The following is a 20,000-nucleotide window of genomic DNA, read 5'->3' as shown; positions in this document are numbered from 1 at the left end:
CATAAAGGTGCATACACACTGGGCGTTTTTGTCCAGCGTGTATGCACAGGGATGATCGCTGGGCTGAAAATCGCTCAGTGCATACACACTGAGCGATTTTCCCCCTGCCCAGCGATGTCAGCGGGGGTGAACGGCTTTCCACAACAGCAGATGATAAGTGGCCGTCGGCGCAGAAGCGGGAGCGCGCATCAGCGCTCATCGCCGGGGCATACACACTGGGCGGTTTTGAGCTGAAAGCAGCTCAACACAACAAACGTTAGCTGCTTTCAGCTCAAAATCACCCAGTGTGTATGGGCCTTAAGTAGTATAAACTTCTTATGTTTCCATGTAAAGGCACACCTTAGAAGCTCCATATACAGAAGGCACAATCCTCTTTGATGATGGTCCTATACATGGCAGACACAGTCATCACCTGACCGGATTTAGCAGCAGCCCTGGTCAGCATCTGAATGACCATAATCAGGATTGGCATTCTTTTTAGTTCCTGACACACTTTAATTTGTTCTCAATTAGTCATAAAAGAATGTTAGAACTTGTTTGGGCACCTTTATCACACCATATTTCCACTTTGGTTGAAATACCAGTAGAAAGTGGAGTTTACTCAACACGTCTACATGTGAATTAATCAAATTAATATGACAAAATGATATTTTTTGGCCACAGCACCATCAACCCTAATAGAAAATTATTTAATCATGTTAACCGACTAAACATACAGAAAAGATTTTGGAGCTACCGAATTAATTTGCAATCAGTAAAAATAATTTCCCTATACACGTCAACACACATGTAATGGCTTACACGTTTATGATTTTCACAGTATTGTTTCAGCAAGTTACTCTGTAAAGCCAGAGATAAGGAACCTGTGACTTTCAGGCATCTACAAATTCCAGATTGTCCTGCCCATCGGGCTAGTCCCACAACATCTAACCACCATAGGTTGTCTGTCTAAGCCTGTCAATCACAAGCTCACCTCAACTGCTCCATTATCTGTTTTACCTTCCTGCAATTATACTTTATTCATTTGTCAACATGAATATCAGATAATGGGGGTCATTCCGAGTTGATCGCTAGCTGCCGTTGTTCGCAGTGTAGCGATCTGGCTAAAAATTGGCATTTCTGCGCATGCGTATGGGGAGCAGTGCGCATGCGCGACGTACTTTCACAAAAAACTATGCAGTTTCACACAAGGCCCAGCGACTCTTTTCAGTCGCTCTGTTGATCGGTGAGTGATTGACAGGAATGTGGCGTTTCTGGGAGGTAACTGACCGTTTTCCGGGAGTGTGCTAAAAACGCAGGCGTGTCAGATAAAAACGCAGGCGTGCCTGGGGAAACGGGGGAGTGGCTGGCCGGACGCAGGGCGTGTTTGTGACGTCAAAACAGGAACTAAATAGACTGAAGGGATCACAAGGTAGGAGTAGGTCTGCAGCTGCTCTGAAACTGCTTGAAAAAATGTCAGCACTATTCTGCTAACCTTTCGTTCGCACTTCTGCTAAGCTAAGATACACTCCCAGAGGGCGACGGCTTAGCGTTTGCACTGCTGCTAAAAGCAGCTAGCGAGCGATCAACTCGGAATGAGGGCCAATATGTGTGAACACCAGAGATAAAAAAAAAAAAAAAAGTCTTGGACATGCAAGGTGGAAGGTTCCTACCTTTGGGTATCGTTCCATTTTTTCCTTCGAATGGGCCTCTCTCAGTGCTTTAGTGATTAAAGGGGCTTCCTCTAGTCGATGCCTGGTGGGAGCAGAGACATAGCAATCGATTAAAGACTATGATTAGCTGTTAATGAGAACAACATACTGTGAATGAAAGCATCAGCTTACACTAGATAAGGAAGGAGGAAGATGGAAAGATTACTGCACACAAAGACAATCCAGCAACATGAATACAGTAAAGGGGGGTACTCACTGAGAGATCCATGCTTAAAATCTAAGCAATCTGACTAGATTGCTTAGATTTTAAGCACAGATCACTCGTGTGTACCCCCCTCAGGCGATAGCGATGCGCGGCCCCACACATCGCTATAGCCGGTGCTAGACTGGCCTGCATGTAGGATCAATCTAGCACGTCGCTCATTTCACCCGCTAGGTGAAATGAGCGGCCCCCCGTCCTCCCCCACATCCCTCAGCACACATCGCGCTGTGCTGAGCGGCGGGAGAGATGTGTGCTGAGCGGTTCGCTCAGCACACATCTCTCCCGTGTATATGGGCCTTAACAAACTACAGGTAACACCCACCTGCCATATTGTTACACAGCCTAAGCTATATTTGTTTTCCGGACACACATTGTTCCTAAATCATTACTTACAATGCTTCGTTTACACCGTTAGCATTACAACAGAATGCTGCCTCTTCTCACTGTCACTAAAAGCCACCTATCACCAGAATACACAGATGGGAGGCACATGTAAGCCTCCTTCCATAAAATCTTGTATTTGCCTCAGTCTTTCCTATGGGTTTGTCAGGGGTCGCATATCCCTAAGCTGTGTGAAGACCCTGCATATTCCACTTCTACTTGTACACGACAAGCAGGGCCGTTGAGACAGCCGTGGGGCCTGGATATAGAAGGGGGTGTGGCCAAATCTGCGCTGCAAAGGGGGACATTTGTCCTCCTCAGGAGCTGGACAAAGGCTTGAGCCATCAGTACCCAAGCTGCCTCCCCTCTCGGCGTCCCCCATAACAAGCACCAATATAGTCAAAATCTAAGTTCTATAAAGTACAGCCAAGCTTGTGTTTTCTGTATACAACATAAATCCAGAACTTGGTAAAAAATAATAATTTACTTACCGATAATTCTATTTCTCGTAGTCCGTAGTGGATGCTGGGGACTCCGTCAGGACCATGGGGTTTAGCGGCTCCGCAGGAGACAGGGCACAATAATAAAAGCTTTAGGATCAGGTGGTGTGCACTGGCTCCTCCCCCTATGACCCTCCTCCAAGCCTCAGTTAGGATACTGTGCCCGGACGAGCGTGCATAATAACGAAGGATATTGAATCCCGGGTAAGACTCATACCAGCCACACCAATCACACCGTACAACCTGTGATCTGAACCCAGTTAACAGTATGATAACAACGAAGGAGCCTCTGAAAAGATGGCTCACAACAAGAATAACCCGATTTTTGTAACAATAACTATGTACAAGTATTGCAGACAATCCGCACTTGGGATGGGCGCCCAGCATCCACTACCGACTACGAGAAATAGAATTATCGGTAAGTAAATTCTTATTTTCTCTAACGTCCTAAGTGGATGCTGGGGACTCCGTCAGGACCATGGGGATTATACCAAAGCTCCCAAACGGGCGGGAGAGTGCGGATGACTCTGCAGCCCCGAAAGAGAGAACTCCAGGTCCTCCTCAGTCAGGGTGTGCCCCTGACCAAGTAGCAGCTCGGCAAAGTTGTAAAGCCGAGACCCCTCGGGCAGCCGCCCAAGATGAGCCCACTTCCTTGTGGAATGGGCTTTTACTGATTTTGGCTGTGGCAAGCCTGCCACAGAATGTGCAAGCTGAATTGTACTACAAATCCAGCGAGCAATCGTCTGCTTAGAAGCAGGAACACCCATCTTGTTGGGTGCATACAGGCTAAACAGCGAGTCAGATTTTCTGACTCCAGTCGTCCTGGAAACATATATTTTCAGGGCCCTGACAACGTCAAGTAACTTGGAGTCCTCCAAGTCCCTAGTAGCCGCAGGTACCACAATAGGTTGGTTCCTGTGAAAAACAGAAAACACCTTAAGGAGAAATTGAGGACGAGTCCTCAATTCTGCCCCGTCAGAATGAAAAATTAAGTAAGGGCTTTTATATGATAAAGCCGCCCATTCTGACACACGCCTGGCTGAAGCCAGGGCTAATAGAATCTTCACCTTCCATGTGAAATATTTTAATTTCACAGTGGTGAGTGGATCAAACCAATGTGACTTTAGGAAACTCAAAACAACATTGAGATCCCAAGGTGCCACTGGGGGCACAAAAGGAGGCTGTATATGCAGTACCCCTTTTACAAACGTCTGAACTTCAGGCACTGAAGCCAGTTCTTTCTGGAAGAAATTTGACAGGGTCGAAATTTGAACCTTAATGGACCCTAATTTTAGGCCCATAGACAGTCCTGTTTTCAGGAAATGTAGGAAACGACCCAGTTGGAATTCCTCTGTAGGGACCTTCTTGGCCTCACACCACGCAACATATTTTCGCCAAATGCGGTGAAAATGTTTTTCGGTTACATCCTTCCTGGCTTCGACCAGGGTAGGGATGACTTCATCTGGAATGCCCTTTCAGGATCCGGCGTTCAACTGCCATGCCGTCAAACGCAGCCGCGGTAAGTCTTGGAACAGACAAGGCCCCTGCTGGAGCAGGTCCTTTCTTAAAGGTAGAGGCCACGGTTCTTCCGTGAGCATCTCTTGAAATTCCGGGTACCAAGTCCTTCTTGACCCATCCGGAACCACGAGTATCGTTCTTACTCATCTCCTTCTTATGATTCTCAGTACTTTTGGTATGAGATGCATAGGAAGGAACACATACTCTGACTGGTACACCCACAGTGTTACCAGAGCGTCCACCGCTATTGCCTGAGGGTCCCTTGACCTGGCGCAATATTTGTCTAGTTTTTTGTTCAGGCGGGACGCCATCATGTCCACCTTTGGTTTTTCCCAACGGTTTACAATCATGTGGAAGACTTCCCGCTGAAGTCCCCACTCTCCCGGGTGGAGGTTATGCCTGCTGAGGAAGTTTGCTTCCCAGTTTTCCACTCCCGGAATTAACACTGCTGAGAGTGTTATCACATGATTTTTCGCCCAGCGAAGAATCCTTGCAGTTTCTGCCATTTCCCTCCTGCTTCATGTGCCGCCCTGTCTGTTTACGTGGGCGACTGCCGTGATGTTGTCCCACTGGATCAATACCGGCTGACCTTGAAGCAGAGGTCTTGCTAAGCTTAGAGCCTTGTAAATTGCCCTTAGCTCCAGTATATTTATGTGGAGAGAAGTCTCCAGACTTGATCACACTCCCTGGAAATTTTTTCCTTGTGTGACTGCTCCCCAGCCACTCAGGCTGGCATCCGTGGTCACCAGGACCCAGTCCTGAATGTCGAATCTGCGGCCCTTTCATAGATGAGCACTCTGCAGCCACCGCAGAAGAAAACACCCTTGTCCTTGGAGACAGGGTTATCCGCTGATGCATCTGAAGATGCGATCCGGACCATTTTCCCAGCAGATTCCACTGAAAGGTTCTTGCGTGAAATCTACCGAATGGGATCGCTTTGTAAGAAACCACCATTTTTCACAGGGCCCTTGTGCAATGATGCACTGATACTTTTCCTGGTTTTAGGAGGTTCCTGACTAGCTCGGATAACTCCCTGGTCTTCTTCTCCGGGAGAAAACATCCTTTTCTGGACTGTGTCCAGAATCATTCTTAGGAACATTAGACGTGTCGTCGGAAAAAGCTGCGATTTTGGAATATTTAGAATCCACTCGTGCTGTCGTAGAACTACTTGAGATAGTGCTACTCCGACCGCCAACTGTTCTCTGGACCTTGCCCTTATCAGGAAAGCGTCCATATTTCTTTTAGGAAGAATCATCATTTCGGCCATTACCATGGTAAAGACCCGGGGTGCCGTGGACAATCCAAACGGCAGCGTCTGAACTGATAAGGACAGTTCTGTACCACGAACCTGAGGTACCCTTGGTGAGAAGGGCAAAATTTGGACATGTAGGTAAGCGTCCCTGCTATCCAGTGACACCATATCGTCCTGGTTCGCTATCACTGCTCTGAGTGACTCCATCTTGATTTGAACCCTTGTATGTAAATTGTTCAAATCTTTTAGATCTCACCGAGCCGTTTGGCTTCAGTACCACAATATAGTGTGGAATAATACCCCTTCCCTTGTTGTAGGAGGGGTACTTTGATTATCACCTGCTGGGAATACAGCCTGTAAATTTTTTTTCTTTTTTTTTTTTTTTCTTTCAATACTGCCTCCCTATCGGAGGGAGACGTTGGTAAAGCAGACTTCAGGAACTTGTGAGGGGAAGACGTCTCGAATTTCCAATGTACACCTGGGATACTACGTGTAGGATCCAGGAGTCCACTTGCGAGTGAGCCTACTGCGTGCTGAAACTCTTGAGATGACCCCCCACCGCACCTGAGTCCGCTTGTATGGCCCCAGCGTCATGCTGTGGACTTGGCAGAAGCTGTGGAGGACTTCTGTTCCTGGGAATGGGCTGCCTGCTGCAGTCTTCTTCCCTTTCCTCTAACCCTGGGCAGATATGACTGGCCTTTTGCCCGCCTGCCTTTATGGGTACGAAAGGACTGAGACTGAAAAGACTGTGTCCTTTTCTGCTGAGATGTGACTTGGGGTAACAAAAGTGGATTTTCCAGCTGTTGCCATGGCCACCAGGTCCGATGGACCGCCCCTTTATACGGCAATACTTCCATGTGCCGTCTGGAATCTGCATCACCTGACCACTGTCGTGTCTATAAACATCGTCTGGCAGATATGGACATCACATCTACTCTTGATGCCAGAATGCAAATATCCCTCTGCGCATCTCGCATATATAGAAATGCATCCTTAAAATGCTCTATAGTCAATAAAATATTGTTCCTGTCAAGGGTATCAATATTTTCAGTCAGGAAATCCGACCAAGCCCCCCCAGCGCTGCACATCCAGGCTGAGGCGATTGCTGGTCGTAGTATAACACCAGTATGTGTGTATATACTTTTTAGGATATTTTTCAGCTTCCTATCAGCTGGCTCTTTGAGGGCGGCCGTATCTGGAGACGGTAACGCCACTTGTTTATAAGCGTGTGAGCGCCTTATCCACCCTAAGGTGTGTTTCCCAACTCGCCCTCACTTCTGGCGGGAAAGGGTATACCTCCAATAATTTTCTATCGGAGGAAACCCACGTATCATCACACACTTTAATTTATCTGATTCAGGAAAAACTACAAGTAGATTATTCCCACCCTACATAATACCCTTATTTGTGGTACTTGTAGTATCAGAAATATGTAACACCTCCTTCATTGCCCTTAACATGTAACGTGTGGCCCTAAAGGAAAATACGTTTGTTTCTTCACCGTCGACACTGAAGTCAGTGTCCGTGTCTGTGTCGACCAACTGAGGTAAATGGGCGTTTTTACAAGCCCCTGACGGTGTCTGAGACGCCTGGACAGGTACTAATTTGTTTGCCGGCCGTCTCATGTCGTCAACCGACCTTGCATCGTGTTGACATTATCACGTAATTCCTAAATAAGCCATCCATTCCGGTGTCGACTCCCTAGAGAGTGACATCACCAATACAGGCAATTTGCTCCGCCTCCTCACCAACATCGTCCTCCTACATGTCGACACACACGTACCGACACATAGCACACACACAGGGAATGCTCTGATAGAGGACAGGACCCCACTAGCCCTTTGGGGAGACAGAGGGAGAGTTTGCCAGCACACACCAAAAACGCTATAATTATACAGGGACAACCCCTTATACAAGTGTTTTCCCTTATAGCATTTTCACATATGTAATCATATCGCCAAATAAGTGCCCCCCCTCTCTGTTTTAACCCTGTTTCTGTAGTGCAGTGCAGGGGAGAGCCTGGGAGCCTTCCTCACAGCAGAGCTGAGCAGGAAAATGGCGCCGTGTGCTGAGGAGAATAGGCCCCGCCCCCTAAAACGGCGGGCTCTTCTCCCGGAGTTTGTGAGATCTGGCAGGGGTTAAATACATCCATATAGCCTCAAGGGCTATATGTGATGTATTTTAGCCATAAAAAAGGTATAATACATTGCTGCCCAGGGCGCCCCCCCCAGCGCCCTGCACCCTCAGTGACCGCTGGTATGAAGTGTGCTGACAACAATGGCGCACAGCTGCAGTGCTGTGCGCTACCTTATGAAGACTGAAAGTCTTCTGCCGCCTGTTTCTGGACCTCTGGACCTCTTCAACTTCGGCATCTGCAAGGGGGGTCGGCGGCACGGCTCCGGGACGAACCCCAGGGTGAGACCTGTGTTCCGACTCCCTCTGGAGCTAATGGTGTCCAGTAGCCTAAGAAGCAAATCCATCCTGCACGCAGGTGAGTTTACTTCTCTCCCCTAAGTCCCTCGTAGCAGTGAGCCTGTTGCCAGCAGGACTCACTGAAAATAAGAAACCTAACTTAAACTTTTATTCTAAGCAGCTCAGGAGAGCCACCTAGATTGCACCCTTCTCGGCCGGGCACAAAAATCTAACTGAGGCTTGGAGGAGGGTCATAGGGGGGAGGAGCCAGTGCACACCACCTGATCCTAAAGCTTTTATTATTGTGCCCTGTCTCCTGCGGAGCCGCTAAACCCCATGGTCCTGACGGAGTCCCCAGCATCCACTTAGGACGTTAGAGAAATAACATGAAGCTATGGTTCCATCCCGACTTGTGTCATTGGATGATGTGCATATTTAAAGCTATATTGGTAATGGTGGTCAACCAAAATCTTTTCTAAGGATGCATTTCTCACTTCATTGCGATGACAGATGCACATACAACCTAATAAAGGAATATTTGTCATAACAAATGCTCATGATTTACAAAGCACACCCATTTAAAAGTACTGAAAAGGACTCTTAATGTATATACCCCATTCCCCATATCATGTCACAGGCAGCACTGTCTTCACTTGCCCACAGTAACAAATCACTGTCTACCATAAAATCAGCATAATCATCTCCTAACATAATGTGCTGCTGTAAACATTATAATTATTTGATTGGCTACAGGTTCTTCTGTCCTCATTTTTGTTAATGCAAAACAAAGTTGCATTTATAAAAAAAAAAAAAAAACACCTGACAAACTATATAGGTAAAACCAACCGCTCAGCACTATATTGCTTTTTTACTGCAGCTATTAAAATGTAATATGTTGCCTCCACACTCCAATTAAAGACAGCTGAAGACCCTCGTGTCCTAACTAAGACCAGACACAGGTCAAGCAGCTCAGACTGTAGTCACACTATTGCTACTGTGTATGATTCGACTAATCCCACAGTGCATTTCTGCAAAGCGTGGATGCCCATATGTCTGCTCTGTTAGAGAAGCAACTCCCACCTAACAACTGCAAACACAGGATGATTGGCATACTTAGCTAGGTAAAAAACATCAATGATTAACTGCATTTTATTCAACTATATTAAGTCAAATAATGAATACTTGTGCTAATAGAAGTCAGTGCAGAATGGTCTGACTGGTCTAAGCGGACTATAACGGATATAACAATGTGTTACAACAGTGGTATGCAAAGGAGCATCTCTGAATGCACAGCATGTCAAACTTTGATGTGGGTGGGCTACAGAAACAGATGGAGGCTACAACGGGCACAGTCTCTTCAAAACTGGACAGTTAAAGACTGGAAAAATATTGCCTCATTTGAAGAATCTCAAATTGGAATTTCGTGTAAACACCATGAATCTATGGATCCATCCTGACTTGTGTCCATGGTTCAGGCTGGTGGTGGAGTAACGGTGTTGGGAATGTGCATCACTTTAAGGCCACAGTCTACTATTCTTCTAATGGAATAATGTGTCATGCCACAGAGCGCACGCAATCTCAAAGTGGATTCACAAATATGTTAATGAGTTCAGTGCACTATAATTGGTGCAATACAAAAAGAGACATTTGGGATGTGGTGGATAAGGAGATCTGCAGCATAAATTTGCAGGTGACATACCTGCAGCTAATGGGTAATGTTATGTTGTCATCATGCACCAGTTTTCGAAGCACCTTGTTGAATCCATTACACAAAGAATTCTAACAGTGCTGGATCAACAAATAACACAAGTTTAGTGCAGGTCAATGGACAGCAGCATAGGGTGGCTTTCATTTTTCTTTATGAAGATGGGTGTGTATGGATGTGGGATAGTGGTCTATAATACTCTGAAGTAAGAATATGCAACAAAATTATAAATAGAAACTAAGTAAAATGTCTCTTTAATGCTAATCCAGGATCTCCTTGCATACACAACTGAAATTTCAGATATAATGCTTTGGAGTAAATCAACTGATACACAATTCTATTCTGTAACCCTAACTTCAATGTCCGACTCTGTAGCTTTTGCATTTTATTAAATGTGGGTGAAGAAGTCACTACTCCCAACCCACAGAACAATACAACATAAAACGTAAGACCAACACTTGTTTCACCTTTCACTTTTCAGTTCAGCAAATCTTCTTCTCACATCGTCCATTGTGACCTCAAAAAACTTATCTGGGAGGTCTCGGAAATTGCCATGAACTTTCTCTTCCAAATCCAAGTGGCACACAACGGGCTCTCTATCTATTGGCTACAAAACAAAGCATTAGAATCTTTACATTTCCGACCATAGTGTACATGTGTTAATTCTACAGTCAGACCCTGGCTTACCTCTGACTCACTTTCCTCTCCATCAGTTTTGGATTTTTTGGGTTTAGAAGGTCCTGGGCTGCGAAAAGGCTCTTGAGAAGTGGCACATAGCATGTCTGCTTCTGGTGAAGCTGCAGGAACGTTGGCACCACCCAGTCGATGACCACCTCCTTGGAATGGGATAAATGAAGTCACCAAAGACTGAGCAAGAGGTTCGGTAAGACCTATAGAGGAAGGACCTGGTTTTTCCTTATCCACTTCTGGACGTATTTCCCTTGCACTGGATTTGTTCATGGAGTTTGAAGCTAAGAATCCAGAATCCCTTTCCTCATGCACTACTTCAGCTAGGGGATCTACGCTCTTAGGTGTTTTAATGGGCATCTGCTCTTCCTGGCAAACAGTAGGCTCATTTTTGACTTGTTCAAGTACCTGGAGATCCTCTGACTCGATCTTCTGCTCTCTTTTTATATCCTTTTGTGTTTTCACAGGCTGACTGTTCTCACATTGGTCAAACTTCCGCACTATAAACCTTGTCAAAGAGATAAATAAAACTTAAGACAATATCAGTACAGGTACTTTGCATATTTGAATGAAAAAGTAAAGGACACTTACCTGATAATGGCACTTCCACTTGTGAGTCCTAAAGACTGAAGTGTTGTTTGTTTTAAAGTCTGTTCTCCAGTCACCTAAAAGTTAAGAGTAGGTCATTTACCTGGACTTATCAAATAACAGATGTCCTGTACAAGCAACCATCATTATTCAGTTCTGACAGTAACAATTATAGTATATGCTTACCATGTGTCCTCTCAACAACTTAATGCTCTATTTAACTAATGCTTTTCCTAAACACACTTTAACTGACCACCCCGCACAGACTGTAAGCAGTAAAGGGCTAGTCTTTCAAGGTGGGAATTTTTTTTGCGTGTTGTTTTATTTGCATCAAGTTACTCAGCACAGGACTCTTGCTTTAGAGACAAACTTATCATTTACAGATGGGATGCATACAGTGTGGTATTTTTGATAATATAGCTTTCCTCAATATGGCTGCAGCCTATTTTAGCTTAGAAAATCTATAGCAGCTGGATCACTACTGCAGTGCTTAGAACCTGGAGTGCACAGCCAACTATACGCATAATTTAAAATCACTGTGCTATGTGTATTTTAGCAATTTTACAGCACTGGGTAAAATGAATGTAAAATTCTAAATAACAAATAATAAAATAAGAAATTAAAACATTGGAAATGTACACACTTGTCTACATAAACTGAGATAGCAAACTGACTTTTTCTTTGCACAGCAGTAAATTATAAAGAAACTTCCGTAAGCAATGCCTCAGGTACATCTATATAGCTTCAAGGACATTTGCATTTCAGGATAGCAGTGATCGTTATTGCAGTCGGGTTTGCATATCTCATTATACTAGCAAAATCAATATAGCAAGGTGCAATGGGAAGGTAACAGAGAACCCTGCAATGTCCAGACCATGTAATTGCAGGCCTAATTTAATCTGGGGTCTCCAGTCACAAACAAGGTAAGCTTCCAGCTGTAGGTGTCAAATATATGGGTACACAGTAGGTAATTAAAATGGATGTAGTTTACACTGGAAAGGTCCTTTAATAACAGAAAATAAATACTGTATTAAACAGAAACCTTAAAATCTTTTCAATAAGGGGCGTGGCATAGCGGGCATTGAAGGAAGAAGTGCGTCCTCTGCGCTCCGGAGCCTGGCTCCATGTAACAACTTGGGAGCAGGGCTACAGCGGGTCACAGCGCACTGGTCGCACTAGCAGCAGGCTGGCACATTCCGGGCAGCCGAGCACGGAGCCGGGGGACGCGGTTACCGGCTCCCCCCAGCCGTGGCCTACCAGACGGGAAGGAGCCGTGGCCTCGAGTTTGGAGCTCCCCCCCGGTCCTCTTCAATCACCCGCCGGCCGGTGTGTCTCGCCACCCGGAGACTCCCCAGGACCTGGAGGGGGCCTCAGGGAACTGAAAACATAAGCTAGCAGTGGGGCTCTCGGCTGAGGGCCCTTATAATAATACACTGCCATTTCACTTTGGTGCTGCTGCAGGCTTTCCCAAGCCACATCGGTCTGTCTCCTGGGGTAAGCTACTATACCCTCCCCCCTCTGCTATACTCTTGGCTTTATCCCCGATTCCAAGCACCTGTACTGCCCCTAGATACCGGGCAATTCCCCCCGCATTGCTGTTCTCTCCCCCGACCTCTGTCGGGAACTGGTGACATTAGGGAGCAGTACATAGGGATTATTGCAGCACCATCCTGGGCTCCGATAGCTGTTGGCAGTCCAGGCTGTCAGGAGTCTAGTACTCAGAAACACCTTTCATCTGATTTCATCTATTCTTTCTACCCCCCACTGCAATAGTCATGGATAAATTCGTGGCCAGGCCTGTGAGAGGTACTAAGGGTGGCCAGACGGGCAAGGGCCGTGGCAGCGACACATCCTCTGCTGCTTCGCCAGCTTCTCCCGGTACCCGTAGGGACGAGGTTGATAAGGAACGAGCCTACGACACTACTTCACCTGCCGTGACTGGCTCTCTAACCTCTCAAGAACTGACCACCCTTCTGGCCTCGCTTCTGGACCAGAAATTAGCACAACTTAAAGATTCTTTCGGTTCAGCGCTCACCCAACTCACGAAACACGATCAGCGTCTCTGAGGCAGAACAACGCATATCAGATTTGAAAGACAAACTTACAACGGCCAGAGCCACTTTGTCTGTTCAGACGAAATCGGTGGTGTCCATGGCGGACAAACTAGAAGATTTAGAGAACAGAAATCGTAGAAATAATGTATGCATCACCGGTCTCCCTGAATCTGTCAAGCATTCTGACCTGATGACGCTGGTCAGAATGGTTGCCGCAAGAACTGGGCTGTGTCTCGCCTGGCTCCTCGTTGTTGGTGGAGAGGGCCCATCGTGTAGGCCCTGATAGGCAAGCCACGAGTGATTGCCCCCGCACAGTGATATTGCAGATCTTGAACTATGCCGACAAAGTGAGTTTATTGGAAGCCTATCGTAAACATGCCGATCTTCGTTATCAAGGTGCAAAGCTATTGCTGTTCTAGGACTTCTCATATTTGGTAGCTATGAAACATCATGAACTTGCCCCGGCCTGCAAAAAAATTATTTGATTTGGGTTGCCGATTTTCACTCCTATATCCCTCGAAGCTTTGTGTCTTTCACAATGGCAAACCTCACTTCCTGGAAACGCCACAGGTGGCCAAGAATTTTGTGGACTCCCTCTCCTCTGGATCCTCGACACTCAGATCGGATGAGGACTGACGATGAGTAATATTGTTTGTGTTGTTATCTTTTCTCGTCTTTTCAATTCAGGTCTTTATTTTCTCATTTGGCTATCCCGGCGTCCGTCATCTGTTTCTTTATATTTGTCATGGTGCGGCTAACTGAAAAAGATATGGCACTACTCTACTTGTGTTTTCTTTTTCATCATTTACCTTGCTAGAAATTATGTTACACATATGGCCTTGCCGTGTAATGTTGTACCGCTATTATTGCTGCTGGGTTAACTGTGTTAGATCGTTATGTACCTCCCTGAAGCTCCCCCTACCCCTTTTTCTCTGGCCTTACTGTTGTTGTTATTATTATGATACTGGCAATCTGATAGATTGCCCTCTTGGGTTCAGAAAAATTATAAGATGTTTGGGAAATTGTCTGTTATATTTATTATTTTTGATTTGTGGTATATGTGTACAGGTTTGGCAGGTTGCTTTGGATATTTACACTTTGGTCCTCGCCCGCTCGCTGGGACGGGCTGGACACGGCTGCTTCTCATATTCATAATTGTTTTATGGACTAGAGTAGGTATTGGTTATTATGGCTACTCCAACTGATAGCTCCACTAGGTCTCAGTCCTCCCTAAAATTTGTCTCTTGGAATGTTGAGGAACTGTGAAGAGGCGAAAAGTGTTAACACATTTGAAACGCCTTAAGCCGGATATTGCATTTTTACAAGAGACCCACTGCGATATAAAAGATCCGAATACACTTAAGGGACCATGGGTGGGAGAATTTAAAACAGCTTCATTCACTGCTAAACGTAGGGGGGTTTTGATCTTATTCAAGAAACACTTGCCTTACACCATCACAGATACGTGGTCTGATCCGGAGGGCCATTTCCTTTTTATAAAACTCTCTCTTTTGGGATCCTTATACAGATTAGCAGCGATTTACGCTCCAACTGGCTCGACCAGACAGTTCTTTATGGCTTTGTATTCCAAATTACAGGAATGGGCGGAAGGGGAAATATTGCTTGGTGGCGATTTTATGTACTATCTCTAGGGGTTTGAACCGCTCCTCTGGTCGGGGTGTGGAGGGTGATGTCTCCTTGCTAGCCCTTTTGATAGAATCTTTGAAGTTATGTGATTCATGGAGATGCCAACACCTGGTCTAACGTAAATATTGTTTTTATTCGCACCCTCATCATACTTCTTCCCGTATAGATTTTTGGTTACTTTCAGACACACTATATACTCGGGTGGTCGACTCAGGTATAGACGCCATTGCTCTCTCTGGACTGGATAGGTAAAACCTCTACTTTTGTTAATTTGGATATTGAATGGGACTTTCTTACCAACAACTCTTTGATTTTTATTTTGCATACCCCCTCAACCTCTCTTCCTGTAGAGGTCATGGATAACCCATTATTGTACTCGCCCTGTCTGGCATGGCGTCTATCCCATAAGTGATTGGGATTATCCCATACTCGCACTGTATTTTCATGAATACTATATAATCGTTATTTTCAACAGGGTGACCCCCATGAGTTTTTCTGGACTTAGCATCTCCATGGACTCCGTTTGGCATTTCACTTGATGGATGACAGTTCTCCGCCACCCACACCCTGGAAAAGCTCAGGAATCTGTTTCCTGATGTCCAGATCCCCATATTTGCCTATTTCCAAGTCTGCAGTTTTGTGACTAGACCAGTGGTTCCCAAACTGTGTGCCGTGGCACCCTGGGGTGCCTTGGGACACTTGCAGGGGTGCCTTGGATTGGTGGTCCAGGACCAATTCAAATTATTTATGGTCAATATAATAGGCAAAACTAGTGCTGGTGGCTGTCAGTCATAAAATATGGGGACAGACAGAAACAAATCTTGTCCCTCACCACATAACTGATCCTAAAGATGACATATAAACACAATTTACTTGATTTAATATTTATTTCTAAATTTCTCAATAAGAAATTTTTGGCCTAGGGGTGCCGCAAAAAAATTTCTGATACTCTAGGGCACCGTGATTCAAAAAGTTTGGAAACCACTGGACTAGACTGTTAACTGATCTAAATCATTCAAACCATTCTTTATTGTTTGATATACTAATTAAAAACCCGATTAGGTTCCTCCTTTCCTACCTCTTTATTATATGAGCAAGTTAGGACGAGAATTGACCTTACTGCCCTATCTACAAGTATGGCAAAGTGGAAAGATTCCTACCCTAATCTTTCCCTACAAACTATTGTCGCAGCCTCAGTCACACTGAATAAACAGTTACTTTCTTCCTCGTTTGCTGAAATGCAATTTAAGATCCTCCACCAGGCATACTATACCCCAAAACAACGGTTTTTAACGGGAGTGGCAGATAACTCTGTTTTAAGTGTTGCCTCCTTGACAATGATATTCTCCATGGTCTATGGTCTTGTCCGGTAGTCCAAACATTCTGGGTTAATGGCCAAAATTATGTAGCTAATACCCTCCATATCTCTTTTAACTTAACAATGCCATGGGCACTGTGGAATTACTATACTCGACCCCCACCTTCACAACACACTCTAGGCACTAAGCTTTTGCTTGCTAAGATAGCAGCGGTGGCTAAAAAAAACTATTTTGTCCCAATGGATTTACGCTACCCCCATCCCTCTGTCTCTCATGTTGCAGAGATTAGCTCATGTTTACAGGATGGAGTGGACAGACTGTTCTTTAGATCTAGAATCTAGATCACAAAAGTTTTTTGATATTTGGCTACCCTATGTACTCACATTGTCTATTGAAAAAAGAGAATTTCTTCGGGATATAGGGCGTCTCACATCCTGGTACAATTTGACTATGTTGGAGAGAGGTTTCCCGCCTTTCTAAACAATGGTTAGTTTCAAAGGTTTATACGATCCCTCCTATTTCTCGTTATAATTGTATGCATACTTATATTTAATTTAACTTTGTCCTTCTCTGGAGCTTTCCATATGTTTTATCTGTTGCCTACCTGCAGACCTGTATGCAATAATGTACTTACAGACTTCTATGTTGTATATATCTTTTAATAAACATTTAAAAAAAAAAAAAATCTTTTCAAGAAGGAAAAAGCGAACACTTTTCTTCTGTCATAGGGGTGAGAACAATTACCCACAAAATCTTTGCGGGTGAAAGTGCGGCTGTATTTCACACTTACGGTACCGCCAAATGATGGGTTTTTATTCATAGCCCCATAAGCTGCAAACATAAATGTGCAAGTCAAGCACTAGAAATAGCCACTAGGGATGCAAGTTCGGGTGCCATTGCCGACATTTACATGCCCCTGCAACAGCAACATGCACTCTTCGCGGGGTAATTGAATTAACCCCATAATTAGGGTGGCCAACCCCGGGCCATTTTTTCAATCCCGGGAACCCAGATTGAAAAATCATCAATCCCGGGATACCCGTGATTGGAGTATTTTGTGTACATTGAAAAAAGTTAATGCCCTTCCCCCTTGCGTAGCCCAGCTCAGCCAACTCACAATCCTCCGGGGGTGGGGTGCGGGGAGGGGCTACTTGCTGCGGCCGATTGAGGTCCATGCGGCTGGCGTCAATCTGCGCAGCGTAACCCCTGACATCACGTCACGCTGCACAGTACACCGGCCGGGTGAAAGGGAAGCTAGGCAGAGGGATCCGGGCAAGGTCTGAGCCTCCTGAGGACGCTCAACGCTGCCCAGCATTGAATAAACAAGGAGTTTCCATTCCCGGGATTAAATTCCCAGGCAATTTTTGGCCAAAATCCCGGGATCCCGCAGATCCCAATTATGAGATTGGCCACCATACCCAAAGAAAAGATGCTGGGCACAAACTGTACAATGTAAAATATGCAATTAAAAGGCAAAGTAGATTAAGAACCAAGATACTCACATGCTTCAGCAAAGACTATATTAAAAGGTAAATGTATTCATATAACATCTTAGGATATAGCTCATAGCAGCAGAAACCCACAACAGTTTTGGACTAAACTAGCTCTGGTGCAGAAATGTGAATGAACAAAGTATACCCATACCTCTCTCATATCACTAGACATATTGCTAATTAAGGTGAAGACACAAAACTTCACTCTAAACCTTTAACCAACTTTCTATACACCCGAGGAGGGAGGTTTCCACTGATACTATTCTGCATAGTGTTGCTTTCACCTATGTTCCAAGCTGTTTTAAGTGAATAAACTTGGCTTAATATATGCTTTCTTAAAGTTTGTGAATGCCCTGGTTCCTCCTCTACTTTGCCTGTTTTTGGATAGGATCCGTGTTGGAGGACCCAAGTTCCCAAAGTGCCCTGCTATAAGTCACTTTTAGCATTTGAAGTCATTGGTGAGTGCCAGATGGAGTATCCATGCAAAAATAGGATTTTGATACCTACCGGTAAATCCATTTCTCTTAGTCCGTAGAGTATGCTGGGGGCACTTCAAGAACCATGGGGTATAGATGGGATCCGCAGGAGACATGGGCACTCCAAGACTTTCAAAGGGGTGTGAACTGGCTCCTCCCTCTATGCCCTTCCTCCAGACTCCAGTTATAGGAACTGTGCCAGGGAGACGGACATTTAGAGGAAAATGATTTATTGTTAAACTAAGGTGAGATACATACCAGCTCACACCTCAAGCACGCCGTACAACGTGGCATTCAACACAACGCAAGTCAACGGCATGAACAACATCAGCAACAGGCTGACTATAACGTAACATGTGTGTAACCATAACTAATAACTGCAGATACAGTACGCACTGGGACGGGCGCCCAGCATCCTCTACGGACTAAGAGAAAAGGATTTACAGGTAGGTATTAAAATCCTATTTTCTCATACGTCCTAGAGGATTGCTGGGGTCACTTCAAGAACCATGGGGTTTATACCAAAGCTCTAGAATGGGCGGGAGAGTGCGGATGACTCTGCAGCACCGATTGACTAAACATGAGGTCCTCCTCAGCCAGGGTATCAAACTTGTAGAACTTCGCAAAGGTGTTTGAACCCGACCAAGTAGCTGCTCGGCAAAGTTGCAATGCCGAGACTTCCCGGGCAGACGCCCAGGACGAGCCCACCTTTCTGGTAGAATGGGCCTTCACCGATTTCGGTAACAGCAATCCAGCCGTAGAATGAGCCTGCTGAATCGTATGACAGATCCAGCGCGCAATAGTCTGCTTGGAAGCAGGAGCCCCAATTTTATTGTGAGCATACAGGACAAACAGAGCCTCTGTTTTCCTAAACTGAGCCGTTCTGGCGACATAAATTTTCAAAGCTCTTACTACATCAAGAAACTTCGATTCCAGCAAGGCGTCAGTAGCCACTGACACCACAATTGGTTGGTTCAAGTGAAACGACAAAACCACTTTCGGCAGAAACTGCTGACGAGTCCGCAACTCTGCTCTATCTTCATGGAAGATCAAGTAAGGGCTCTTGTGAGACAAGGCCGCCAATTCAGACACCCGCCTGGCGGATGCCAAGGCCAACAGCATGACCACTTTCCAAGTGAGAAATTTCAACTCCACCTTTTGTAAAGGTTCAAACCAATGAGATTGAAGAAATTGCAACACCACGTTCAGATCCCATGGTGCCACAGGTGGCACAAAGAGAGGCTGGATGTGCAACACGCCTTTCACAAAAGTCTGAACTTCTGGAAAGGAGGCCAATTGTTTTTGGAAGAAAACCAATAAGGATGAAATTTGTACTTTAATGGAGTCCAACTTTAGGCCCGCGTGCACACCGGCTTGTAGAAAATGGAGAAACCGTCCTAACTGAAATTCTTCCATAGGAGACTTCTTGGATTCACACCAAGACACGTATTTCCTCCAAATACGGTGGTAATGTTTAGACGTTACTCCTTTCCTGGCCTGAATAAGAGTGGGGATGACTTCCTTGGGAATACCCTTTCGGGCTAGGATCCGGCGTTCAACCTCCAAGCCGTCAAACGAAGTCGCGGTAAGTCTTGGAACACGCACGGCCCCTGCTGCAACAGATCCTCCCTCAGAGGAAGTGGGCCAGGGATCTCTTATGAGTAATTCCTGAAGATCTGGATACCAAGCCCTTCTTGGCCAGTTTGGAACAATGAGGATCGCTTGAACCTTTGTTCTTCTTACGATCTTTATCACTTTTGGAATGAGAGGGTGTGGAGGAAACACGTACACCGACTGAAACACCCACGGTGTCACTAGAACGTCTACAGCTATTGCTTGAGGGTCTCTCGACCTGGAACAATATATCTGAAGTTTCTTGTTGAGATGAGACGCCATCATGTCTATTTGAGGAATTCCCCAAAGACTTGTCACTTAAGCAAAGACCTCTTGATGAAGACCCCACTCTCCTGGATGGAGATCGTGTCTGCTGAGGAAGTCTGCTTCCCAGTTGTCCACTCCCGGAATGAAGATCGCTGACAGAGCGCTTGTATGCC

The 20,000-nt window shown here is 45.4% G+C and overlaps 1 protein-coding gene across 2 annotated transcripts in view; it reads right to left on the bottom strand.

Annotated features, from left to right (window-relative positions):
* The window catches only part of ASPSCR1 (ASPSCR1 tether for SLC2A4, UBX domain containing), a 212,980-nt gene that overhangs the window by 76,600 nt on the left and 116,380 nt on the right, over positions 1 to 20,000 (bottom strand). For both annotated transcript variants that reach the window (XR_010243940.1, XM_063961227.1), the window contains exons 6-9: positions 10,961 to 11,034; positions 10,370 to 10,877; positions 10,150 to 10,289; positions 1,653 to 1,734 (exon numbers count right to left, since the gene is read on the bottom strand). Coding sequence is in view for 1 of the 2 variants with exons in the window: in XM_063961227.1 (XP_063817297.1) it covers positions 1,653 to 1,734; positions 10,150 to 10,289; positions 10,370 to 10,877; positions 10,961 to 11,034 (804 nt within the window). In the remaining variant the exon portion in view is untranslated. The remainder of the gene's footprint in view (positions 1 to 1,652; positions 1,735 to 10,149; positions 10,290 to 10,369; positions 10,878 to 10,960; positions 11,035 to 20,000) is intronic.

The sequence above is a fragment of the Pseudophryne corroboree genome, chromosome 3, assembly GCF_028390025.1.
Source record: "Pseudophryne corroboree isolate aPseCor3 chromosome 3, aPseCor3.hap2, whole genome shotgun sequence".
Taxonomy (NCBI): domain Eukaryota; kingdom Metazoa; phylum Chordata; class Amphibia; order Anura; family Myobatrachidae; genus Pseudophryne; species Pseudophryne corroboree.
This window is presented reverse-complemented; position numbering and strand designations above follow the sequence as displayed.